The 27,381-nt window shown below is 39.2% G+C and overlaps 1 protein-coding gene across 2 annotated transcripts; it reads right to left on the bottom strand.

Moving 5' to 3' along the window:
* Positions 1–625: 625 nt before the first annotated feature.
* LOC116310285 (N-chimaerin) lies at positions 626–27,381 on the bottom strand. 2 transcript variants are annotated; one of them, XM_039607490.1, is made up of 15 exons: positions 26,934–27,097; positions 26,691–26,782; positions 22,483–22,521; positions 22,310–22,365; positions 17,952–17,983; positions 17,683–17,796; positions 12,844–12,970; positions 11,307–11,468; positions 6,518–6,595; positions 5,742–5,826; positions 5,147–5,320; positions 4,443–4,520; positions 4,222–4,359; positions 3,170–3,275; positions 626–3,050 (listed from the first exon to the last, which is right to left on the bottom strand). In XM_039607490.1, the coding sequence occupies exons 2-15, from the start codon at positions 26,707–26,709 to the stop codon at positions 2,879–2,881; spliced, it is 1,380 nt and encodes a 459-aa protein (XP_039463424.1). In that variant the 5' UTR covers positions 26,710–26,782; positions 26,934–27,097; the 3' UTR covers positions 626–2,878. The 2 variants fall into 2 exon arrangements, with proteins under 2 accessions (XP_039463424.1, XP_031582906.1); XM_031727046.2 differs by lacking the exon at positions 26,934–27,097 and adding an exon at positions 27,122–27,381 and having other exon boundaries at positions 627–3,050.

Here is a 27,381-nt window from a genome sequence, read left to right as displayed (position 1 = left end):
TTTGTTAAAAGTAAGTCAGAGCTGCACTTGATTTAATTAATTACACAATTAGTAGTTTTAGAAATTATTTCAATGAATTAATTCTTCTTGTATTTCCATATTTTTCCTTAGTTATACACATCTTTTGTAGTTTTGTACTTATACTACATGTGTAGCTTTATGTAGTTCAGTGCTGTAAAATGTGCATTGTGGCTGTAAAAGCCGAACTATGGATAAGGATTGAAAATGAAAAAAATAAAAAAAGCTATAAAATCTCTGTGCAGCAGTTTCATGCTCTGTATCATTACCATGTCAAACTGCACTGTCCCCATTAAATCAAATGAAATTAATAAGTGGTTACTTGACTATTTTCTTTCTATCAGCTCAAACCAGTCTAGCCATTCTCCTATGACCGCTATCATCTGTCATTACCCAGAGAACTGCTAATCCCTGGATATTTTCTCTTTTTCAAACCACCGGTTGTGTGGGAAGATCACAGTAGATGAGCAGTTTGTGAAACACAGACCAACTTGGCCTTAAATCACCTTTCTTCCCCATTCTGGTGCTCAGTTTGAACTTCAGCAGCTCTTCTTGGACACATCCATACTCAAATGGATTAAAACACAAAATTCAGACCACCAACTTTAAGTCATATTTAATAATTTAACTTCACCATGCATAAACCATATAGAAAATACTTTACAGCAATGACAATAAAAAAAACAAAAAAACAAAACCAAACCCCCCCCCCCAACACATTTTAATCATGATGCTAAAAAAAAAAGCAGTCGTCACAGATCACTGAAGGGTCACAAGTTTTCATCAGGTTAGTCTGATAAGAGTTAGTCTATGGTTAGACAATGTAAATAAAGAAAACAGATAACATGAAAACATAATCCATTAGAAAAATGCTGATGTTATTTTTATGTTACATCAATTTGACTTACACCCAGCAAATGTCCTTGCTTTACAAAAAAGGAAACCAAACAAAAAAAAAAAGCCAAAAAGGTCATCAAGCCGGGTGGGTCTTCACTACTCAGTGAACCCCCCGACAAAAATGGGGGTAGAAATGAGTAAAGGTGAGTTGTAGGAGGAGGGGGTACATGCAGAAAGCCTTCATTTTACACCTCCACCCTTTCAAATGGCACTAGTTTAACAACAAATAAAAAAGCATGGCAAATACAGATGATTTCTATCATGGACACTGCTTTCATGGCATCAAAACATTACAGCAAACTCAAAAACCTCTGTAATCTGTCACCTGCTCTAGTCAGGGAAAAATCTCATCTTCACTGCAGAAGGCAGACGCTAAGATATGAAATACAGACTGGCCTTCGGGCTTGTAATTATCATCACTTCCTCCAGTTTCACAGTTAGATTAAGTGCCATCAACACAAGTGACAGATGCATGATTTCCAAACATGTTTACAGAAGGAGAGGCAAAGCACCGATGTGAAGCAATTGGGATTCGATTTGATATTAAAACTTGCCCAATTATCCCACTCAGGCCAATAACAGAGATGGGCCTTGAAATTATCAGTGTGCTTCATTTTGTTGAATTGCAGTCGGGCGAGTGATGATGAATTTCAATTAGTATTTTCATTGCAAAAATTTCCTTCATAACCAAACACTGCTTAATTACAGCACCGCTTTAAACAAATGACAAACCAAAGCAAAAACATCAGAAAGTACTGGCCTCACGTATTTGCGTTTCAAGTCAAACGAGGGTGCCCCTCCCCTCGGCATCTGCCACTACAGCGAAGTATGACGGCTAAAGCTGCCTGACAACTACTGGTAAACACTGTGTGTTCATGTCTGACAGATGGTCTGGCACAGTATTTCTTGCTCTGTGTTTACAAGTTCTGTCAGAAGCAACATTTTCACTTGGAAAGATGCTCTTCCAGGAACTGGAAAAGCGATTCCTTTAAATAGACTCTCGCAGAATTTTAAGTGCCATTTCCTGTCAGGTTTTCAACGTGCGGCAAGTGGAGAAGTGAGAGAATGAAGGATTGTTAATTTGCAGCTCCGCCCGCTTCATCGCCGGGTGCAATTACACATCATCACACCAATGAGAAAAAAAACAAAAAAAACAAGACGAAGGCGGTTTGAGGTTGCTGTGTGGTTATAATTTAGCGACGGGGCAAAAGCAAAGCAAAAGAAGAGGAAAGAAAAAAGAAAGGCCATAGGTCCAAATCACTTTAGTTCCATTTGGAGGAATGAGTATGCGCCAAACGTGAGAGATACACTTTTTCCACTCATTCATTCATTCATCCATCCGGCTGTCTACTGTTAGGAAGCCAGTGCTGCTGCTTCTTCTCTTCAAGAGGATCAAATGGGACACCTTGACACTAAGAAAACAAGAAAACTTACCAAGACTTACCAGGAGTTTCAATGATAAACACTAACCAAGCTAACATTTTCAATACAGTCATGTTTTTCCACAATCCAAAATGTCAAGGCATCCTTGTAGGAAGAAATTACAAGAACGTAAAGATAGATGGTGCAGTGTTTCTACCACACATTGTTAATTCTCTCTCTGATAAAGGGTATGTTTCTAATGCCAACTCACAGAGACAAAGTAGGGCTCGTTGACTTGATGTTTTGCTCCTATTTTCATTAAAATGTAGGGAAATGCTGTGTCCTTCCATCCACTTCTGCACTCAAAGCCGCTGTGTCTCACGATAGTTTTTGTTAAATTGCTTCCATGAAGACAGAGACTTCCTTCATTTCTCCATTTATTCAACCATCACAAAAGCAGGTAGTGTATTTTTTAATCCTCTCTAGTGAGACACAAGTATCTTGCATGTTTCTCCTTCATTTTCTCATTAGAAGCCACCTTTTTATCGTTAAAAGCATTCAAGTGTCATCCCCAGTCTCTCTTTTCATCTCCTCTTGCACCTCAGAACAACACATCTTCATTGGTAATGAGACTTTCCACCACAAGTCTCTGATATCGGATATCGTTGAGTGCCGTCATGGCGTCCAGCTCGGGCGCCCTCATAAGCGTCGGGCCGAAGACGATGCCTAAATTCTCGCTAGTCATGAGATTCTCCTTCTCGTATTGTGTCACTCTGAATGAAGAAAGAGACCAGTTTATACAATATCTAAAAACAACAGTCAAATAATAATGGAGATACCAAAGAAATAAGTATGTATCAAAGTAAAACAACTGCTTGTGTGTGTGTCTGACCTCTTGAGGTGACCCATGAGGTATCGCAGCGTCTCGCAGTGAGCTGGTGGCAGCAGCTTCAAGGCCTCATGGAGGGCCTCCAGTCGTTTCTCTGGGTCTGTTATTTCTGCAACACACACACATAAAAATATTGAGATAGTGCATCTATACAAATGATGGGGTTTAGCCTCCAGGTCAATATTTTGAATAGCCACTAGAGGGCCAAAAAGAAGTCTAATTATGTGGAAGTCTTCGAAAAAAAAAAAAGAAAAAACAAAAGACCTCAAGTCTCATTTGATTTAACAATATTTTCCAAATGAGTTTATGACCTTTGTCACAAGTTTTAAGTGTTGTTTTAATAAAATTCTATGGTAATTTACCACATTTGATCTAAAATAAAAAATAAAGCAAGCTATGACTTCCGAGTCTGTGTAATTTACAATTTTTTTTAAATTTTGGGGCCCACTATATAGAGATTTTGGCCTTAAAAATAAAAATATTAAATAATAAATATCAGGTCTGTGATGAAAGTATTTTTAGCCAGCATTTTTCATACAAGTGTGGTTTAATTTAGGTACCTTTAAAGTAATTTCTGTTTAAGAAACAGCCCGAACAGACATAGACTTCTGTTAAGGAGGGTAATACATACTCTTTGGGTGAAGTATAAGCAAACCAACCATACCTACGTACATTGTCACCTCCCCAAAAACCAAGATGGCATAGTTCCATAAACTTTACCAACCAATGGTGGCTACGTCCATCTTCTATTTAACAGTCTGTTTTCAGGAGTTCTAACTAAGGTTTTATTGAATATGTTTAAACTTTTACAATTATTTCAGAAACCTAAATTTCTCCAATAGGAAGCTTAGAAGTCTCATGAGAGTGAATACTGGCGTGTCTAAACCGCCTTCATTTGGCTAACATCGGTTAAAATTGTAACCATACAATTTTAACTGATGTTGACCAGGGGTATTCAATGATTTTGTTGCTTATTTCCCTATATTTTGTTGGGAGCAAGTCATCTTTGAGTTTTAAGGTAAATTGTGGTTAAAAGGCTGAACGTTAAGACCTACTTGCAGCTTCTATGAAGCGTGGGTAGGCATCATATGTGATGAGGGGTATGGGCAGCTCTCTGAAGTACAGTTTGAGGGCTCCGGTGATGATGTTGATGTCCTCGTAAGCATTTGAGGATATGTCTGCTTTCTCTCCATCTGTGGAGGAACAATCGTGCGCATGACATTTCATTTATTTGGTAAGAGAACCTGCTTATGGAACACTGGGGGGTGACACTTACCTCTATCAAAGGCCAGTTTGACGTCTTCAATCAGCTCGCTGAAGCCTGATATTCTGTATAAACCTTCTGACTGAAGACCTGGAAGGTTTAAATCATACTAATATTAATTTGATGACTACGATAAGCTTAAATTCTACATAACCAACTAAAAAAATTCAGTGTACAGCCTCTCAGATGAGAATGCTTTCTATTTATGTCTTAAAGAAATGATAAAATTTATGTTTCTTTCCTGCTATTAGCAAATACAACTGAAACGGATGCAAAAATGATTATTAAACACACACAAACACAACATATGTGAAGGCAGAAGGAAGAAATAAAGCGTGGGGTGAAGACTTCGACTGTCTCTCTCACTCCAGTCAAGTTCAATCATTTCAAGTCTTTATTGATTTCACGTATTAGTTTCATTCAAGTCGTCAATAAAATGCTGTCTGTGGCAGCTCTCTTGAGGGGAAAACTGTCACTCTCCACACATGCACACACACACCTACATTCACAGATGAAGCTGCCTGCATACATCTTTTTAGCATTGAGTGGGTGGGCTGACACACACAAAGGCAATCGCATCTTGCGTATGAACGCCAGCCTCGTGGGTGTTCTCCTTTCCTCCCCCCACTTCTCTTAACCTTGTTGCAAACAATACTTAAAAGCCTTTTTCTGTTATATAATCTCTGAGTCACACATACACGCTCTCTTTCTCTCACCTCTGGCCTCAATTTCCTGTATACACATGTCGACCACCATGGGCCTCTTGGTGTTGTGGGCTTTGACCAGGGTTGTCAGGTCACAGCTGTACACCTTCTTGACGTGCCGAAGGTCCGGCTGGCAGTCGTTGGGTACGACTTTGGAGCACTGCTTATGGACGTTCAACCCACAATCTGACAGAGAAAATTTTGTTTTACGTCACTTTATGTCCATTTTTAGACATCTCTGTTTTATTTTTTTTTTTAATTTTACTTGTGATCATCCTTAAGAGTCATTGCGAGACTGCATGGTGAAAGTTGCTCTAAAATGTAGGCGTTGCAGAGGCCCAGTTCAATCACCCACACACGCAGTAGTGATCACACTGACAGCTTGTTCTTTGGCACCCAAACCAGTCTTTTAACATTTTAAAATCCATGAAACAGCGCAGATGAGTCAACAACAGTGAAAGTGATTAACTTTAGCCTGCTCTTCCACTTTTGAGTCATGCTTTAAGACAGAAAGTACGAGTGAAAGAAGCGGAAACTGAATCATGATTGGTAGAGGAAAATTACTTTATGGCAAGAAGGAATGCTTGTTTGTTTGTTTGTGACTTACCTGCACATTTCACTCCCTGAGCAATGAGACCCCACATGAAGTTGGCACAGTACTCACACCAGTGGGGACCCCTGAATGTATGAACCTGGTTAAATAGGCATAAAAAAAGACAAACTGATGTGTTTAAATGTTATATTTGCTACAATAATTATTAAACAGCAGCAGATTGGGTCAGAGAAAAAAAAAGTGAAACACATCAGTCAAAATAGCCAATAATTGTATATTTGAGAGAAAAAGGTGGGAAAATTATTCATATGATCCAGACTGGGTCAAGTAATACCTGAATACCAGCAGTAACCTTTATTAGAGACTGACAAAAGACTGATGGAGACACAATAGGAGTGCTGAAAGGGTGCTCAGAGACAAATTATAGTGAGAGCAGAGTTTTAATCTGCTCATTTATTGCGCAAATTGGCTCTGTATAATGAAATGCTAATAACCTCCATCACATTGCAGTACTCTTTGTGTTTCTGTGTGTGTGTCTGTCCACATTTCTCTTGAGGTCAGGATACTGTGGCTCTGTTGTGCCCCTCACTAATAATACACAAAATCATTATACAGGAATGTAAAAGTAAACAAAGGCTGAAAACATGAAGAATGTGTGTGTGTGTGTGTGTGTGTGTGTGTGTGTGTGTGTGTGTGTGCGCGCGCGTGTGTGTTTCTTAACACTGAGCTTTCTGAGGTGAATTTGAATAAGTCCCCACGAGCTGAATCAGCGATCCTGGCGGCACACTCACACACATAAATAGGATTGGGGGAGCAAAAGAGCGTCTCACCTTGAAGTTGTGGACCTTCTCATACTTGGGCGCCAAGTCGCTCTCCCTCAGGGTGGCCCGCCGCACCAGTGATGTGAGCTGTGAAAGGGCAAAAGATCGGATTGGATGCCAGAAAGTGGAAGCAGGGGAGGTGGGCTTGGAGGGGGCTGTTGCCCGGTTGGCTCCAGCACCGGGGTCCGAGGAGCCCGCGGAGAGTGGCAAGGAGGGAATTGAACCAGCGCTGGCATTCAAGGCGAGCGCAGCAGTAAACAAAGAGCCCTTCTGACTTATTTCCTTCTCGCCTCGCCTGCGTGACTTCTTTTTACCCCTCTTAACAACATACGACTCTTGGCTCGGCATTGTGGGATCAACAGAGAAAAGGAAAAAAATAATATAAAAGAAAACAAAGTCCAAATCCCACTGATTAAAACAATAAGCCAAACAGCCTGCCAAAAAATGCAATTATTCTTAAAGGTTGCTTTAAAAATAAAAAATAAAACCATAAATAATATAAGAAAAAAATCCCAGAATAATTAATAAAGTAAAAAAAATAGCAAAACAACTACCCTCAAATCATCTCACAGCTCCATCTGACAACAACAACCCAAACCGAGGAGCCAGCATGGGACCAATCCTGCTGTCTTAGAACCACAAAGATCAACCAATCAGATTAGCGCTGCATACTGATGAGGTTAAATGGTGCGATTCCAGTTCATTAAAAAAAACAAAACAAACAAACAAACAAATAAACAGAAAAAGCCAGCCAGGCAACAAGAAATCTGTCCTGAAAACTTCAGTGAATAAAACTCAGTAAATCTCCACTCCTTGGAAGGTGTTTGTGAAATCCTGATGCGACAGAATTCCTGTGTCTCGCTCCCGTGTAGGTGAGCGCATCAACCCACATGGCTCTGTATATGTGTGTGTGTGTGTGTGTGTGTGTGTGTGTGTCTTAATCCGCTTTCCCCATCCTCTACACCAGGCAGAAACAGCGCTTGGGAGGGAGGGAGGCGGAGAGAGCCAGAAGAGGAGGAGGAGGAGGAAGGTGGGGGGAGTAAGCTGAGCTACGGTGCAGCAATGGATGAATTTAACAGGTCACAATGAGAGGGGAAGGAGCCAATCAGGATGCTGCATTTTCTTGTTGTTCGTCACCAATTCTGCCACCTCGATTGTCCCGGGAGAGACAGCGAAAAGGAGGGAGAATGAGCTGAGAAACAATATGTTGTTTCATTCATTCCTTCACACTTTTTCTTCCTCTTTGTTTCCCCTCCATTTTCCTTTGTCATTCCACCTGCAGCAGCTTGCTGCTTTTCCTCTAAAGCTTCCAGTATTTATGACAACTAGGAGCTGCTGTATCTGCCTTATACACCCGGCGGTAACAGATAAACACAAACCTCGTGTCCTCGTGTTGCTCTTGGGTTGCATCCATTGTCTCATGCCACATAAGGAACATTATGTAAGAGCAGTTTAGTCTGGACTAAAGTGCACTTTGGAAGACGTCCCCATTAAGTACTGCCTCTGGGAGGGGGGATGTTTTCTCTTTTTTGACTTGTTTTTGGGCAAAGAATATGTAAGATTTACAAGCTGTGTGTTTTCTATGGTCCCACTGATAGATATAACCAAAGAAACGTGTGGATTTTTTCATCACAAATCCAATTAAAACAAGCTGCCACACATCCAACTTCATTAATCCTCGGCTTATACACACAACGCAGTGAATATGTATGACTGATCATGGATATTTAATGACTGTTGTCACTGTGCTAAATGCGGCGGGGTGCAGGTTGGCTCACAAAAGAGCACCTTGATCACAGTGAGATGCAAAAAGGGCTAAAAAAAAAAAAAAGAAAAAAAGAAAAAAGAAAAAGAAAAAAAAAGACAGAAAATGAAGAAGCATAACAACTGTAGATAAAATCTGCAGAGCTAAAAATCACCAGATATCACTGAGTTTTTCTATCATTTTCTCAGGTAGACCAAAAAGTACAATCTTATTTTTCCACCACATTTCACCTCACTGTCCAGTGATTTCAGTCTGATAACAAGGCTTTAACAATTAATGTTTAAAAACGCATGTCTGAATTGCCCTCAAAGGCACAGTAAAACGGAGTTTAACCCCCGTAACTAACGGTGATCAGCTGCATGAACATGTGAAATATGAATTTCCTTCCCGTGTTTGTTGTCCCCACAGAGAGCTGCCTCTGGTCTCAATGTCACTGGCATACTGCTTTGTCTGCAAATCCACCCAATTATGAAGGCACACACGTACACAGGACCACCCCCATCACACACACACACACACACACACACACACACACACACACACACACACACACACACACACACACACACACACACACACACACACACACACACACACACACACACACACAGTGATGTATGAGGTGCAGTGCAGGTGGTCATGCACTGCAGGTCACATAAGGCCTCATGAGGCAGAGCAGTGGTTTAGCAGATAAACATACTGCACTGTGGGTGTTAGTGTGTGTGTGTGTGTGTGGAAACTGGACTATATTATTGTGTGTATGTGTGTTTGTGTGTGTATGCAGGGGTCTTGGGGGTTTTGTAGTATAAGCGTGAATGCAACTGCATGTACTCATCAGCACAAACTCACAGTTGCAGAACTGAAATTTGCATTAGAAGTTGCTCAGTCATTAGCATCCAAGAAACCTTGCATCTTCCTATTTAAAAAAAAAAAGAAAAAGGAAAAAACTCCACCTACAGGAAAAAAGTTTCCCCTCAGTCCCTGCTTTAACACTCTAATTACTTCACATCTGAATGAAAATTAATGAGCCGACAACAAACTTGATTCCTGTATACTTAGTAGCTTTTGGGAGATAGCAGGTTTCTGCAGGCAAACCGCTGTTATGTAATTTTACTGCAGAGCCCTTGGCTGGAGGCCATCTCTCCTCTGCATCCATCCTCCGCCTCCTCCTTCTTTTTCTTCACCTTCTTTCTCCATGTTCCTCAACTCTCATCCTTCTATCCTGCTGCTGCATTTACACCAACTTTCCTCTGCTCATTTGAATTCTCTACATGGTCTCTTAACATTTAAAGACCTAATCTTTTTAGATACATGTGTTTATCATTCCTTTACACTTTTTTACTACATTATGGAGATACTGTGGTGGTATATATGCTCACATTAGATATTATGAATGTTATAACCTCTATGAACTGAACTTTCACTTGTTAAACTGAAACAGAAATGTAGAAATTTTTATTACCATGTTGTATACACTGTTACCAGAAATGATTAAATAGCTAGGAAAAACGCCCTATCGGTGGTGTGCTGCACTTTTTCAAAGTCTTGAACAAAATTCTGTTGCAGATACAAATTTTGGCGACCATTATGTTGCATTCAGGTGACGTACGCTGAACATGCTACTTTAAACGGACACAAATGGATAACGTAACACTGCACAGCCAAAGAATTGGGATTTACAACTTTTTTTTAAACACATATCGATGTTAATAATCGCAATCTGTGTGACGATTATCCATCAAAGTTCACATTGGCTGAACCTGATAAAGAGGTGATGGGATTCATATAGACATGTATACACACGTAAGCTACAATCATTATAAAAAGACTGAGTAGTGCCAACTTTTACCTTGAAAATTCTTAAACATTTTGAACTTCAGTAACTTTTTCTCCTTTTAGAGTTGGTGAAACTGATTATTTTTGATTAGCTTAAAACTAGTTTCTGGGTTAACTATGCCTCTTAGAAAAGGTAAACTTTTACAGAATATTTCTCCACTAGACGCTTCTAAGGACCTTTGAAAGAAGGCAACATTTTACCTCTCATCTGAAAAGGTCTTTATCAACAGGAAAAAGCTGTACAACTTATTAAAATACATTTACACATCCAAAATTTATGCCTTCCTTGACATTTTCCAAAGCTGTCAGGCAGGTCGGACTGAAGTCTTTTCCAGGGCCGAATTTGGCCACTGTGCCTTATGTTTGACATCCATGTACTAGAGGATTGTTGCATTGCTTGGACCAGCCTAAAGTAACAGATTTACATTAATGCAGCGCTTTAGTGTAATTAACAGTAATTAATTAAGTCGTATTATCTGAAACCCAGGTCTGTGATACTTTTCAAAAGTCTTAATTCAGTATTTAGAGGTAAGTGAAACAAAATTCTGTCACAAATATAAATTTTGGTGAATAAATGATAATCACTGCATTTATGACCATGTTTGTGAAAAGTTTAGTTCAGATTGGACGACCCGTTAACAAGGAGATAGGGTACATACAGTCATGTATACATTATGCATTATTTCTCCTTTTTTTTTCCAACTTTTAGTTATCCCACATGTCTGGGCTTCACAGTGTGGACTCCAATGTCCTCATCCTTTGCCACTCCTCTGATTAAAAAGAAAAAAACTAGGACTCATCTCAGTGACTGTAAACTTCAGCCAACATTTCTTATTCAATCCCCCCGCCAAGGCCTTCAGGTCAGTTGCCAGGAACACATGTTTTTAAGAAGCATCTTCCAGAGTGTCTACACAGTTTCCTTCTTAAAAACCCACATTTCCACATTTCTTGTAGGAAGTGATAAGCCTGGAAAATATTGACTTGTATTTGTTGTGATTACAGACTAAGGTTTATCATTCTTATTATTCACCCTCTAAAGCTCTAAAGTATAGATCCTCTGAATGATCTATTCAAAGGTTTTGGACAAGTCTGAACAATAATTATGAAGTCAAACTCAGTGCATCTTACAGCAGATAAATGACATCACCCTCGGCCGCTCATAGGATATACGATATCTAGATCACTGATTGTCCTCACCCTTTCCTCTGTGTTGTGGTCATCTTTGGCTGGAGTCGGTCCGTCGGGTTCCTCCTGGCTGTGAGGCAGGTGTTTTTTCAGGGTGGGCTCCTGGTTCAGAGTGGTGTAGCCCACATGCTCATAGATAGGGTTTATGGTCATCTTAGCGATGTACTCTGCTGCCTGAGAAGATAATTAAATCCCTGTAAATTCAATCTGGGAACCTGTTGCCTTGTCTTTCTATCTCTGGAGGCAACAGACAATTTTTTGGCTTCCAGGGAATAAAGTCTTGCCTCTCACCTATAGATTTGGCCCCATTTTTAGATTTATAGACTTCCTCGAACTTATGTTTAGGTAGTTTATGGCAAGTTCAGTGTTTCTGTGTCCCCTAAAACCTTACATTTTTACAGTTAATTTTTCTTTAGCTGGCCCACAACTATAACTAATAATGTTCTTCATTATCCAGCAATGTTTTGTATCCTGAGACACTTTTTTATAGTTGAAATAAGCAAATAATACATAATGGGACTTCTGTCTTCTGAAAGAGATTTGAATTCTGTTCATCTGGAGGTAGAATTCCTTCATGCTGACTGCAGGTTTCCTCAACCTTATAAAAAGTACATTTGCACAATGACGGAAACTAGCGCCGCTAACTAACAATGGGCCGTCAGATCAGTTTCATGATCGTTGATATGCAAATTTTCATGATCACTGATCAATGACCATGAGTATCATTCACAGAGAGTTGGGGAATGGCTGCAATCACAGCATTTTAAGATGATGAAAGATATACTTTTAGCCCCCCTCCTCGATTCGGAGATGACCTTTACCTTTTCACGGAAACGGCCTCCTTGACTCCCCGCTCAAACCAACGTTTCTCCCTGGTCCAGGATGTGTACAACTTCATCACTGAAAGACTGGCCACTGGTCTCTAGTTGGAAACAGACTGCAGACTCGCGGCCTAATGAGACAGCTTTTCTGGACTGTACCATCTGCTTAGCTAGAGGTTGTTTGATTTAACTGTCAATGTGATGGTCATTACAATCTGCATATCAATGTATCAATGATCATAAAACTGACCTGACGGCCCATTGTTAGTCAGTGTTTACTAGTTGCTAATTTGGGTCATTATGCAAATATACCGTTTATAAGGTTGGGTTGGTCAAGGTTGTTCAGTTGAGACTGAATACGACAGTTGAATGAATATTGACATGTTTCTCCCACTCACAATACATCCAGATGCACAGAATCAGCTTTCTGGGATTTCTTTACCAGGATGATTGAGCATGCATCAAGGCATTTCAATTTTCCTTCTGTGTTTGTGACGTTTTAAGGAATTTAAGTGTTTACGTGATCATGAAAGTGAATAAATGTGTTTCAAACTGACTGATTTACACCTGTTAAAGACAGTAAAACTTTCTTGAGAAATGTTGCCATTCTGACAAATACCCATCCATAATTCATACTGAGGCATCACAGGCTTTTGTGTCTCTCTGCTGAACAGTACTGCTATAAATAAGGAAAGAAGGAGGAAGGACAGATCAATGCAAAAATGCACCTTTGTCTCGATGTAGAGTGTGATGAGGCCATCCGTGACGAGGTCATGGATGGACTCAAACCTCTTCTCCCCAACAAAGTGTTTCCCGTCATGGTAGAGACGGAAGTTTCTCGTCTGGTTCCCAAACCTGCAGAGAAAAGAAATTAGCAAATTCTGTCCTTCTGTATTTTGAAAGTCAAGATTTATGTTAAATCTTTTCCTTTAATTTTCTTTTTCAATGAATGCATCCTCAGGGTCTGACTCAAACCTTGACAAATTTTGATAATAGAGGGCCTATAAGATAGCAATAACATTGTATCTGCCAGTCTTTGTAAGTCAAGGGTCAAAAACTGAGGTTATCTGCAAAACATGTTGTCACTCTCTCCAATTTAAAATCCTGTAGCTTTGCTTTCTGCTAAAACAGAGCCAGAAAAGAGTGGCACAAACTCTAATCGACACACAGACTTTGAACTGGGCCACCACACTTGTGCTGTTATTTCTTCCTCAGCAGATCACAATGAGATTAAAGCAGCACTGTTAAATCATTAACCCAAAATCCAACCTTTCCTTTTTCTACCACCCAGACTGGGACTCAAGTTTATGAAATGGTATTTATGGAAGGTAATTATAACCACAGGGGTAAGGAGGGACAGTAAATGACTGAGAACAGTTGCTCAGGTGGAAAAAAAATGACACGGCTATGAATAGACCGAACTGACCCAAAACTAAATTCAAATTAAGCCATGCACCCATTTAAAAGTGTGACACCTACTCTGAGAAAATGATAGCTCACAGTCAAGTAAAACCAACAGTGAAGTGTGGGCAGCGGGGTAAACTGACAGAAAACAAGAAACAAGGCTTACTGTTAACAGGCTTACTCTCACTCTTTCACAAGCCTTGCTGTGAGGAAACATGTGCATGTAAAGTTGAGCTCCTCTGAGCTGTTTAAAGGTTGACTGCAGAGATAAACCCTCACACCTTACAGCACCTGAACACAATTAGACAAGCTTTAAAAAGCAGCATGCACTGTCACACAAATGTGTGCTTGTACAGACAGAGAGGTGTAGCCTTGGTAGTCTTCAAGTTAATATCATATTCTGTGGCTGTATTTCTTCTCGCTCTGGCACTGGATACTGTATCAATATAGTTGATACTATGCTTTGAGATGGGAATAGGGGATATCTGTTGTGATTTGTTCAGTTCTGAGCCATATTCGGCTAAAGACCAGACAGACAATGAGGCAGATAAGGGGGAAAGGCCTTGAAAACACTGTCACAACATATATATCAAAATGTAAATATTTGATCATAATACTCTACTTCTATCGTTGATATTTTATAGCTATAAATATTGTGTATGGCTACCCAAGAACTGCAGATGGCTAATAGCTAGTAGCCTAACTTTGTATAAACATAGAGCTAAGGCAGTCAAATGATGGAAGTTTTGAGGTTACAGCTTTTACTTTCAGTAAATTTGATCATGTAGAGATTCTGGTTGGTACTAGAGCTATGCTTTATGTATTGCACTGCAATTGTGTCCCTTTGCCAACAGAGAGGGGTTTTTTTTCAAGCAATGCAACTGTGCTCACATGCAGTCCATAAAATTAAACCATGAACCATAAAATATCTCCTTTATGGTTCATTTTATACTCCATCCATCCATTCTCTTCTATTATCCAATTCAGGGCCAGCATTTCTTGAATGGTGGGAGGAAGCTGGGATTCCCTCCCATATCGTGAGAATATTTTTTTTTAATTTTTAAATGCAAAACATTCCTTTTGGGTGTATACAGAAATGTGCTTAAACTTTTGTGCTTTCAATTACAGGCTATTGTGACCCCTTCAGCTGTACAGTCAACTGTCAATCAGACAATTCCCTGGTATTGTAAAACCGGGCCTGAGATGTGAGGAGCTGATCTGGTTGAGACACTAAGGGATGCTTATATGGTAGCCATGCCTTAAAGCCACTTTCTGATGTGGTGTTTTGTACCCTAAGCAGGATCATATTTTTCAGCATGACCATCATGTTAAATTAAAGAAGGCATGAAACCCATCACGGAGCCCATAAACTATCAGGAAGTTGATTACTGACATCACAGATCAAGAGAGAAGTAGGGTTGTTTTCTCATGGACTATATCCTGCTGATCATCAAAGAAACTGCAGGTTTAAAGCACCTTCACATTAGTTTAAACTCGTGCTGTCAAATTTAACGCGTTAACGCAAATTAATCCGCCATCACAGTCAATGCGATTAAAAATTTTAACGCAATTAACGCATCTGGAGTGCAGAATGACTCAAAATCCCTGAAATGTTTCTGTCAATGCATTTCGGGCAGTTTGTCAAAGTAGAGTTACCTTCGCACATGCACAAATGGGCAGTTGATCTGGTAGTGACGGGCAGCTGGACCAATCAACTCAATATGGAAGATGATAAATGCACATTGGCCCTCTCGATGGGAAATTTGAGTATTAAAAAAATAACAAGACGCAAGAGTCGACTGACATAAATTATTATGCACGTTGTGCAAGAAGGAATTTTCTTTTCACCGAAGCACTTCCAGTTTAAAATATCACATTGACATGAAGCATACGTTAGTCTGGGATGCTGCTAGCACTTTGGCTAACGCGTCACCCAGCTTGCGACAAACCACTCACGAAGCATCGGGGACTCAGTAAGTCTACCTCGGAAATGTTGACTGACACAGTTGCCAAGTGGATTGCAACAAACTGCAGACCTATTAATATCGTTGAGAACACGCACTTTACATAGCTTTGGTTTTTTGTTAACATGAATGTTTAAGATGTTCAATAAACATGTTAAGTGCGTATATTTTCCCTTTTTTCTCGAGTCTGTTTGCTCATGCAAAATGAAATGCAATTATGTTAAATATCATTCATTTTTATTCAATCATGATTAAACAAAATTAATCCACAGTAACCCTATGATGAATCAGATTAAACATTTTAATTGTTTGACAGCACTAATATATATTATATATTAGTGTATGCTGAAGAAAACTATTCAAATTCTCTTTGAATTTAAGCATACATTCTTTGTGTTTATTCAGCACTTACTTCATTATATTGCATAAATGTCAGTTACAAGCTTAAATATAAAGTTGAAAAAATGTAATTGCAACCAGGCTATTGATCAAGTAATTGCGATTAATTACAGAAAATTGAGCGATTAATTAGTTAATTTTTTTTGTAATCTATTGAGAGCACTAGTTTAAACCTTTCAGAACCAAAAGCTGCAGCCATGTTTCCTATACAGTCATTGTTTCTGTCAGATTTCTACTTTTAGCTGTTACCTTGCTATTCAATTCTATCCGGTTTTTAAGTCTGACGTCATTAGCTGTGTCTGGGCCCAAACTACGTTGCAGGTCCCTGAGTCAAACAATCACTGCGGCATCACTGAGAGTTGAAAAACTGTTTAAATTCTTTCATCTGTAATAAAATGATCAGTGTGGCTGCTCTACCAGGTGTAACAATTAAGTTTAACATCCAGGCATCCACAAAAATAGAATTTATGAAATTTAACGGAGTTAGACGTTAACCAGGGAGTTAGCTTGCTAGTTTCCATCTAAATATAAAATAGCATGTTCTGACTGAGAGAAAATTAAAACGTACCGCTCTGCTATCACTTCCAACATAAATGGAGACAGAAAACTAAACAGCAATGACTTTTGCAGGGTTACTGAAATTGGGCTAGCTGGTATGTGCTAGCTAATGATGTGCTACGTGATCGCTACCGACACACCTATGTTAGCATAATATAAACAGTGAAGCTGGAGGACGAACACTAACTTTTTTCCACTCGATAGAAGTTAATGTGAGGGTTCCCGATGGTTAGGGACAAATGCAATTGCTTGGCAGGATGTTGTAAAAGGACCAAACTTCAGTCAGGAGAACAAGTGAGATAATCCATCCACAATGAGAGGTTAGTCACTAATATACTGCTGCATTGCCTGGGCTGTAGTTACATCGTAAGGTTTTAAAAACTGAGCTTTAAAATGAATAGCAGTAATAAAAACCGAAAGAGGCCGACAGTGATCACTGACTGTTTTTAGGGGCTTGTAGATTAAATAGAACAAGATGCAAAGGATTAAAACATGTTAAAAACACAACAGCCTTAATAAACGCTGAGTAGTTTGGGTCCGGAAGCAGGATTCATCACGTCATCACTTAAAGACCAAATTCAATGCAATTACTCCAGAATGCTCTTCTTGTTTTTTTGGAAAATTGTAGTGTTGCCACTAAGCTCACGTTTGTTCTCGCTGTCTCCTCAAACCAGTGTTGCCAACTTAGCGACTTTGTCGCTATATTTAGCGAGTTTTCAGACCCCCTAGCGACTTTTTTTCTTAAAAAAGTCGCTAAAAAGACGTGAAAGCGCCGTATCGCTTTTACTCTCAACAAGCAGCGGTGCTGTAACACAGTCAGTTCTTCTTTTACTCTTTTACTCTTATGCTGTTTTGTGGATCACAAGGTTTAAAACTACTTATAAACACAAACACACAAAGTAACTCCACCAGAGTGCCTATTTCGGATCACTTTTGCCGGTCCAAGCCCGGGTAAAGGAGCAGGGTTGGAATTGTGACATTAAAAAAACCAATAATTGCTAAAAAAAATTTAATTTGTAGTTCTAAATAAACTCTAAATGCATTTAGGACGTTTTTTACTCACTTTATGTCTCTTCCACAATGTTATTTCTCTCTCCAACAACATAGGTTACAATTATATTAGCATGACCAATTATGCAAATTAGGTGATGACGTCATTTAGCGACTTCTAGCGACTTTTAGGACAGCCAATAGCGATTTTCCTTACTGAGGAGTTGGCAACACTGCCTCAAACTAGCATACCTTAGAGCCAGTGTGTAAGTGCCCGGCTGCCTCTGACTCTCTCTGATGAGGTAGCTGCCCTCTGCCTGACTCAGTAACTGGTCAGCCTCTTCTCTTGAGATCATCCCATGGAACCTGGATGCAAAAATAGCAAAATGTAAGCTTATTTGATAAACTGAAGAATCTAATGAAGAAAATCCACATACCAATTGAAAAGAATCCTCATTGTTTGTAATGTAATGACACAAAGCGCTTAACACAATCTACTAATACAGAGAACGCCAACTTACTCTCTGCCATAGTATTTAGGTCGGTTTTCCACCTGTAGGGGAGAGAAATGGTGATTGTTAAATAAACAAAACGTTAAAATAATCTCACAATACAGAGTGTAAAATGCTTTAACATTACACAAGTTGTGTGCTCTTGCTCAAAGAGCATGTAACATTTTCAGCATTTGAATGTAAGCCTCACTTAACACTCAGCGTGTGTGTGTGTGTGTGTGAGTGAGAGTTCGTGAGTGTGTGGGCATCAAGAATATTGCATGAGTCAGATAAAAAGCTGAACATCGTGTTATTTTCAGCAAAACTGCTGTTGAGCCAATAAATCAGCAAGGGCCTAACAAACAATGGTGAATATTAAGTTAAATGCTCTGTGTGTGTGTGTGGGAAAAAGAAACTCAAACACCATAAGATGCAGATAAGGAGCAATCAGGGAACGGAAATCGAGCTCTTGTACATGGAGTCATGATGGAAACAAGCTTTTATTTTTAGAAGAAATTGGAAAACTGGAGCACAAACTAAATGCCTACTGACTCTAATGCAAAAGTGGCCAAGCTGGTAAAATCCCGAGGGGGAGGGGCAGAATTAGTCTAGCTGTTGAGGAGAGAGGAGACATGCGATCTCTGATGTCTGCCATGCACGTGCACCTATGGACAGCGTCCAAATCTGCTCTGAGGCCTGTCAGTAAACCATGCATGCAATGGACATACTGTTGAGTGCAAGCTTGGGGGGAAAAGAAACAAAAAGAAGCTTATCTTCAGTCTTTTCAAAGTTTTTGAATGAAATGATGAAATAAAAGGACACAGAGTGAAATGGAAAGATTTTTTTCACAATGTGTCAGACAGAGCGTGGAAGCAAACACATGAAATTTTAAAAAAAGTGGATCTGAATATATGTCGGTACCAGCATTTACAGAGAACAATAAAAAAAAGCTAAATAAAGATACTGCATAGTTTGTCCACCAGAGGGCACTCTACAACTTACTGACATTTTTGGAACACCACAAACACAAAAACTAGCTGATGTGAACAGAGTCAGGCAAAAATAAATAAAAAATAAATAACAAATGTTAGGGAAATATGTTTGTTGTGTGTGCCTGAAAGGAAACTTTAAAAAAAAAAATTCAGCCAAAATATCAGACTTTTCACTAAATATTGGTGTCGGTGTCAGTATCAGTCTTAAAAACCATTTATTGGTCGGCTCTACTTCGAGCTGGGCTAAGGCTCCCCTCTGTTAAAACTCTTCATGCAAATCTCACCAGAACATTTTGAGTAATTCTGCTAATAGGCAAACTGAACCAAGGTAGTAATGATGTCACTAACTGTAGCTAAAGGTATGTATTTGCAAATTGTATGTAGACCACTCTGTGAGCAAAGGTTCAGGCTTCAGACTTTGCTATACACTTTTCTCTTGGATATCTGTGTGGTATCACTAAAAAGAGGATAGGACTAATATGGTCAGCACAGGCACACATATTTGCCTGTGAGCACAGAAGTCACACCCACCAACCTTCTGTTTAAAAGGGGCAACCAATCAGAACAAAGCTGGCCCAAAGGGAGAAGGAAGGGTCCTAAAACAGCTCATTTCAGAAAAATGTTAATTGAGGGTCACCAAGGCCCAATTTAAGATTCCAACAATAAAAATATGGAGATGGAAATTACCACAATAGATAACCTTTAAGAAAGAAAAGCTTAAATATTACAGCAGAATTATACTTTATGGTCACAATATGACATTTCTCTTCACAATTTATGTGGTCAAATCACCTTATAATATTTTTAATTTATGGCAAAAATAATTACCTTCCTCACACTCAGAATATGAGTGTAGGGGACTGACAATACAATAATACAAGAGCAAAAAACCAAGAGTAACTATGTTTCATGGAAAAGAAGTGATAAAAGATCAGCAAGACCAAACATCATCGTCATCATCATCTGAAATAACTGCTAACTCAACCCTTCAGTTAATATCAAGAGGAAACCAGCTTTAACATGAAATCAATACTGAATGTTAAAAATATCAGTTATTGCACAGATGAGTACATTTTAAACTATTATGTGAACCAACTTTCTAGAAAGTCTGAATTCGCTGAACCATGCCAGAAAATTTTAAACCGTGATCACAGATTTATTGAAAATCTTTGAACTGTTCAGCCTATCCACATATTACATTTCTGATACTATATTTCAGAAACATGTGACTAGTAAATGTTTGTGATTATTATATGACCTTTTTCCTCCAGAGAGGAGCAAAGTCAAATCAATAAACCCACAAATTTTTTCAACACCAAGTCACTTGAATGCACTGCAGGCTGTGTTTGTTTTTTTAATGTTGTGTAATTTGATTGTTTGATTGCACTACTTTAAAAAATGTTATTGCCATAGCAGTAACACAGCGTAACCTCCGGTCCTCCAGCTAAAGGACACACACACTCTCGTCTCCTTTGCACCACTCTTATGCGCCACAAATTGTACCAAAAGTACCAGCAGAAGATAAGTGCTTATTGGTGCATCATTAAATCACTCCCAGGAGACAAAGTGGGGCTGCTGGTGGCGGGGGGGTTCTGCTTGCTGCCAGTCTGCTTGCTTCAACTAGGTCAGCAGTGACTACCAAACCAAGGCCAGGGCATCAAAGACAACAGCTGCTCATTTTGCATACACACACACACACAAACAGCCTACCATCCTCCCATCATACCCTAAGATGACTGTCTTTACACACAAAAACCAGATGTACAACCCCCCAATCCATCTTTATTAATCCCCCTTGGATTTCTCCAAGCCATACTGAGCAGATGTGCTGCTGCGTGGCATTTAGTGGACATCAGCATCATGCCAAACCACCTGCGTGCCCTGGGCTAGGACAAAACCTCTTCTCAATAAACTACTCCACCACTAACTAAGACATAAACACTTCAGTTTGCTGTAATAATTAAATAAAGCTGTTACAAGTGAATTCGTTTGTGGGAATAACTGGATATTTCCTTACTACTTTAACAAATGAAGCACCAAGCCTGCATTTTCAGAGGATGAGGATCAGCTGGAACATGACGCTAAGAGGTTTTTTCACGTCCTTTGTGTAGCTCTGGATTAGTGTAGCGTGTGACCTTTAGCACAACATCATTTCTGATCTCTCCCATCTATCCTGTTATGCCTGTTCCTCTGCTAACGAAGCAGAACAGCTTTGAGTACAGCAGGGACAGAGTGTGAAAAATCCTGTTAGATTGCCTTAATAATACCAAAGCTAAACATAATAAGGGCATGATATAGTGCCGGCTAACATCTTTAGATTAAAGACAGCTTGACAAATGTCGCCCCTGAAAACAACGGAGAGGTGAAGTGCGGCAGAAAAAACAATCAGCCTTGGTACAAGCCGAGTCAGCAGTCTCATCGAGGAGACAAACATGCTTACTCCAGACTTGATCTACACCAATAAGGTTTCTGTTGTTGGTTATTATCACACTCAACTGTCATGAAAAACCAAGAACAGAAACTATGCTGATGCTAGAGATTCAGGGTAAAGGGGTCTCAAACTTATAGCTGAAGTCCTTTGCACGATTTCAGTAGATTTCACTTGAAAAATCCATTATGGCACATGCCCATACTCTCTAAAACTTTTAACAGAACAGAGGATTCTTACCAAATCATGGAAAGAAGCAGTTTTCTGAAGTAAGAGCAAGTACAACAAGTACACATGTAGACTTCATCACCCGCTTCACATGCTATATACATGCAGAACCACTAGATGTCGCGTTGGAGCTCAGCTGCTTCCAGTGGACTGCAGCCCAGCTCATTGCTAAATTCCCCCCCAGGTGTCCTAAGAGCCAAAGGCTGGGCCCATAATTAAGTCCATGTAGTATGTCATTTATCGGAAGCCTGTTTTAGTTAAGTGCTATCCCATCAGCTGCATGAAGAACACCACTACAACTAGAGCAACCTATATCCAACACTCACATTGTAGCATACACTGACTTTGACTAGATTGACTAGATTTTCTGCTGCTATATTAACATTCAAAATCTCACTTGCATAAACTTTAACTTTTAAAGAAGCAAAGGTTTATCCAGATAAAGGGATTGAGAAACATCACCACAAAATACTGCAAGTGAAAAATGCAATAAAATTGACAACTTTGGTCCAAGTGTGACAGTCTTGTTGAGCTGACCGTGGAAAACATGTTAGAGAAGAGAAACTATTTTTGCATTTGAAGACTAGTTCAATGAGGATAAGAACTTGAGCAAAGCCTCGTGTCTATCTAGTAGATCTATTAATGTTTTTTCACTGCAACATCACACAGATAAAAAGCGGATTTCAAAATATGAGACGTGCTAGAATGTGCTGGCTGATAATTAGGACATGTGCTCTCACCTCAGAGGTGCAGGTGACTCTGCGTGGGTGAGGTGCCTCCTGCTGGAGCTGATACACTGTGACAGAAAACAGGCCATGTTATAAAATCATGAAACAATCATTGAAAACAAAGAGGACAAAATATTTAGGAATGTTTGAAAAAAACAAAAAACAAAAGGTATATTGATACTTACAGTAGGATTTCCACACTGGTGGCCTGTATTCATCATGATCTGAGGACACAGAAAGCTCTCATTTAATTCCTTTGAAGCAGCACCCCCATGTGGAGAAAACATGACAGTGACGCAACAGCTGTCTAAATTTTAATTTTAATCCATTAAACATACGACTGCATCAGAATGCGGATATATTGATCAATTCATCATCTCTTTGACATTAGACCAGCATAAAGAAAGGGGAAGCCTAACGTACAGACAAAAATAAAATGTTTTACAATCACATCAGGGAAGAGCATTACGATTTTAGGGCACTCACATGAATTTCAAAGCTAAGCCTTGAAACTGCTGAAGCAAACAAGCCAAACAAACACAGAAATCTACACTCCAACACTGACAGCATGACTGCTTTATTTTCTAGTCTGTATGCAATTACCTTGGGACATCAGATTGATGGATTAAGTCTTTTTCCACAGCAGAAACCACACAGAGCATAAATGGTGACTAAGTGGCTTAATGAATAAATCTACTCCGTGGAGCATAAAATGCTGTGAAAGATTCATTTATGCCGTGGTTGCTTTTAAATGAGCTGTGCAGTGTTTATCTTTGTTACACTCACACTAGCTTTTACTGTCAGCCCCCCTCCCTTCCTCAGGCCGACCCGTGTGAAATTAATTGTAAATGGATATCAACATTGTGGCAGCGTTCCCCTGTAGTTTTATTCGGTTGTAACAGACCATAAACAACACTGACAGTAGTATTAGCGAATGTGATTAAAACCGAAACACTTTTGGCCCCAGGCGCTGGTTTGGAGTCTGGGTGAACTCTTGAGGAGCTGCTGAGCATTTCTACTCAAAGACACCCATTGTGGCGCCTGTAAAATCCCAAGGTACACATTTAAATTCTGCACTTTACATCTATTGCATGTGTTGTTGCTGCAATGACCTCAATTCCCAACAGAAATGAGATTTAACACTTCCACTTGTACTGGGACAAAGTGAGTCTTGTTACATAAGCATGACAAAGGCGTCATCAGTCACTACGACATGCTGTTTGTTTGTTCCTTTAAGTGCCGTAAAGCAGCGGTCCCCAACCCCCGGGCCTCGGACCGGTACCGGTCCGTGAGTCGTTTGGTACCGGGCCGCGAGAGTTGAGGCTCAGGTGTGAAATGTATGGTTTTCAGGGTTTTTATCGGTTTTCAACGTTATTTTGTTATCGTTTTTATCGTTAACTCGGTTTTCCTGGGTCTTTTCACGTGTGTTATGAATAAATCTTCTTTTTTCGGTACCGCACTAGTTTTATTTTGTTGTATTCATCCGCGACACCTCATTGCCGGTCCGTGAAAATATTGTCGGGCATAAACCGGTCCGTGGCGCAAAAAAGGTTGGGGACCGCTGCCGTAAAGCATAAAACAGGTTTTTAGAGAAGAATCAGTCACGTAGTCGCAATGAATGATGTCTTGCTTTTTGATACTTCATTATACTGCAGTTTCTATTTGCTTTGTTTATATCTTATTCTGCTCTGAGTTTGGCATTTTGTGCGTATTCACAGCACTGAGCAAAAGTTTTGAGTTACTCCTCATCTTTTCATCTGGTTCTCCAGGATTTCTGAAGCTTTTTCAAAGTTTTCCTTTGGACACTGGCTGCTTCTTCACTCATTTTCAGTCCTGTCCTTGTGTCTGGCTTGAGTTAGCCTATAAAAACATCCTCACATACACCAAGGCGAACAAAGAGATGCAGGAAGAAGAAAATCTTACGAACCTACACTTTCTACAAATAAATATTTTATAAGGTTATTTACAGTAGCAGAATGCCTATATGCATACATGTAAATGTAACTATACATTTACACACAAGCACAAAAACATACAGACAACTCAAAAGCAAGACAAACAAAATAAGCATAGTAATTTTCAACTGAGCTACTGGCCATTGTATACAAATCATTAAAGATACAGCTCATCTGACTCATGCTGTGAAATGTGAGATGTGATTTATAAATTGTCATTTTCACAGTGCTATCTAAATCTTGCTTTTGATGATTCCATAGTTAGTAATGCTTAACTTAGTTAGCTTTGTTTCAAAGCACTCAGAGAAAAGTAGTTTTCTCATTTGCTCAGCAAAACTGTCTTATATCAAAGAACTTCTGCAGTATAGCAGGTAATATTCCACATACTGCTTTGAACAGTCAATCAGATTTTATGTACAAAAAGAGTGGAAACAAACATATAAAAAATATAGTATGTGAAAATAATTAAGAAATCCTACACTGAACATCTGAAAAACTAAATTAAAATACTTAAAGTGGACCCCTATTTTGTGTCACATATATACAGTTACAGCTGCTACAGAGTTTAAATTATGAGGTCAGTATGTGCACAGTAATCCCTGTGAGCCAAAGACTCAGGCTTTGGACTGCTCTGAACACAGTGTTTGAGTTTTTCGGCTGATGTGTGATGTCAGCGAGAGGAGATACCTGCTGTTTTTGAACAAAGCCAATCAGCAGAAAGTGGAGAGTTTTAGATAGCTGTTCAGGGCCTGTGTGAAGGCAAATTATAAGATAAATAAAGCTTATTTTAAACAGTAGACCATGCAAAGCTACTTTAGTGAATCCAAGACCAGAAATATAAAACTGGAAATCAGCACAAAAGGTCCTCTTTAACCCAGGTCTCGAAAATATATTTTTGTCAGCATCTGGCAAATTCAGAAATGTATTCCGTCTTCTTTGCATGGGTAAAACTAACAGTCCGCTTCCTGTCCTTGTGTACAGAGGCCACTCTACAAGCCTTATCTATTCAACACTTGTCGTCTCGGTATCCTGTCTTCAAAATAACTCCAAATCCTCCCCGGGCAATCGTCTCACCCTCCATTTCTTGAGGCAACACAGGCTCAAAGATACACAAACTAACAAGAACCCAGACAAAACACACAGACTGTTCACACTCCCAGCATCTGCAACAACAAATGGGTACTTTTCCTTTTTCATTACACACGTATGAAACACTTGGCCCTTTGCTACACTCAGAAAATAAGGGTTACAGTAAATTGTCTCATATATTTACATTAAAAAAGCAAACTTTAAAATACAATGGGTTGCTAAAGATTAAAGGCTTATGACCTCTTAACAAAGTCACATTTCAAATACGGGGCTGTTAGCAGAGTGTGTGATGTCCTGAAAGGAACGAAAAATAAAATAAAATAAAGTGAAACCACTGATGGCTATGATATTATATATCATATCATTAAAATACTATCAATATGTAGAGCTAGCTACAACACTGAGAGCTTGGCTGTTTATTACAGCTAACAGGGGCACATCAGCAATAATGATAAAATATATATATATATATTGCAGTTATAAATATATATATAAAACCACTGAACAATGACTTTTACTTTTGAAGGAAATTTTACTTATAATGGGAATACATATCTACACTGATGCATTGCTATTTTGCTAAGTACAGGATCTGTATTAACAAACCATTGTTCTTACAGGTGCAGCAGGTGGCGACCCATTGCGCTTTTCTTCTTGTGTCCTGTCCTTTTATTATATCTTCTCCTATTTTCTCCCCCTTTCTTTTTTTTTTGCTGCCTGTCAGATTTGACATATTTATATTGCATATATTCTGTGAGTCATAATAAAAATGAATAAATAAAAAGAAAAAAAGAAAACGAGAAAGACGAACATGAGAAGCCTATAGAGAATTTACAGAGCTTGTCTTGGAAAAGCAAAATATATTTTGCACAACAATGCATTCAGATCATACTTTTGATTGCAAAAGCTGGTAGACAGTACAGCTTGTTAAAAAAAAGTAAACAAACAAACAAACAAAAAAACCATAATTAAAAACAAAGTGTCCTGGAGTCCATGAGAGACGCTATAAAGAATTATAACTACAAACTGAGCCACTTTTGGCTATGATATCATTAATATACTATCTATATTTAGAGCTAGCCTTCACATCTAGACTGTTTATTACCGGTACCAGGAGCACATCAGCAATAATGCAATACTAGTTTTCCTTATTTAAAGGATCTGGATTTTTCTTCATTAAATCATGTCTACTATTTGAAACTTCTGTGAATACGACGACTGGCCTCTTTTCATTTTTAAACAACAGTTTTAAACAATAGATTGGAAGTTAATCATAAACAAATTAACACACCACTCATAAATCCATAAGACATTCCGGTGACAATCGTGTACTGTGAGATGCTGCTTACCAAAGACATTTAGAGCCATCTTGATTCTAAGATAATAATGATGATGAACAATTAGGCAGCAGATCCAAATTTCCACCCTCTCAGTTTAAATCCTGAAAGAGAAGAGGACACAAGCGGAACAAGGTGAGAGAGTGCAGCCGCAGCTGGAGGTGAGCTACCAGGGTCAGAGTAAAACCAGCTGAGTAATCAGCCACAATAACTGATAACCACGATATATAAGAAAGCTAACGTTAGCGGATTCACTTTAGTTGGTAGGCTGTCCTGGAGGATAGGGCGGCGCTGGTGGACCCTTTTCTTTTAAAGTTACACTGTGAAGAAAAAGCATTTGCTTCGTAGTAAAATAAAAGTGCAACAAATACGGCTCCCAACAATGTGAGAACATGCGCTGGTTTTAGTAGCCTAAAGGTTAGCCAATAAGACGTGGTACTCACATCCCCATTCTACATTATAGACGCCATCTTGCTGGGTCACGTGATCAGTCTCACCCTCTCTCCCTCTCGCTTTCTCTCTCTCTGTGGCTCTCTCGCTCTCTCGTAACTATGGTAACAGACCTTGCTGATGCTGCTTCGTAGCAAAGAAAGACGTGAGGCTGAGGTTTTCTTTTCGCCTCGTAGAATTAGTATTTGCTTTTATCGGTTGTCGTGGAATGCGACAAGTGCAAAAGGTGAAAGAGAAAACCGACCACAAGAAT

The sequence above is a fragment of the Oreochromis aureus genome, linkage group 23 (assembly GCF_013358895.1).
Source record: "Oreochromis aureus strain Israel breed Guangdong linkage group 23, ZZ_aureus, whole genome shotgun sequence".
In the NCBI taxonomy this organism is placed as follows: domain Eukaryota; kingdom Metazoa; phylum Chordata; class Actinopteri; order Cichliformes; family Cichlidae; genus Oreochromis; species Oreochromis aureus.
This window is presented reverse-complemented; position numbering and strand designations above follow the sequence as displayed.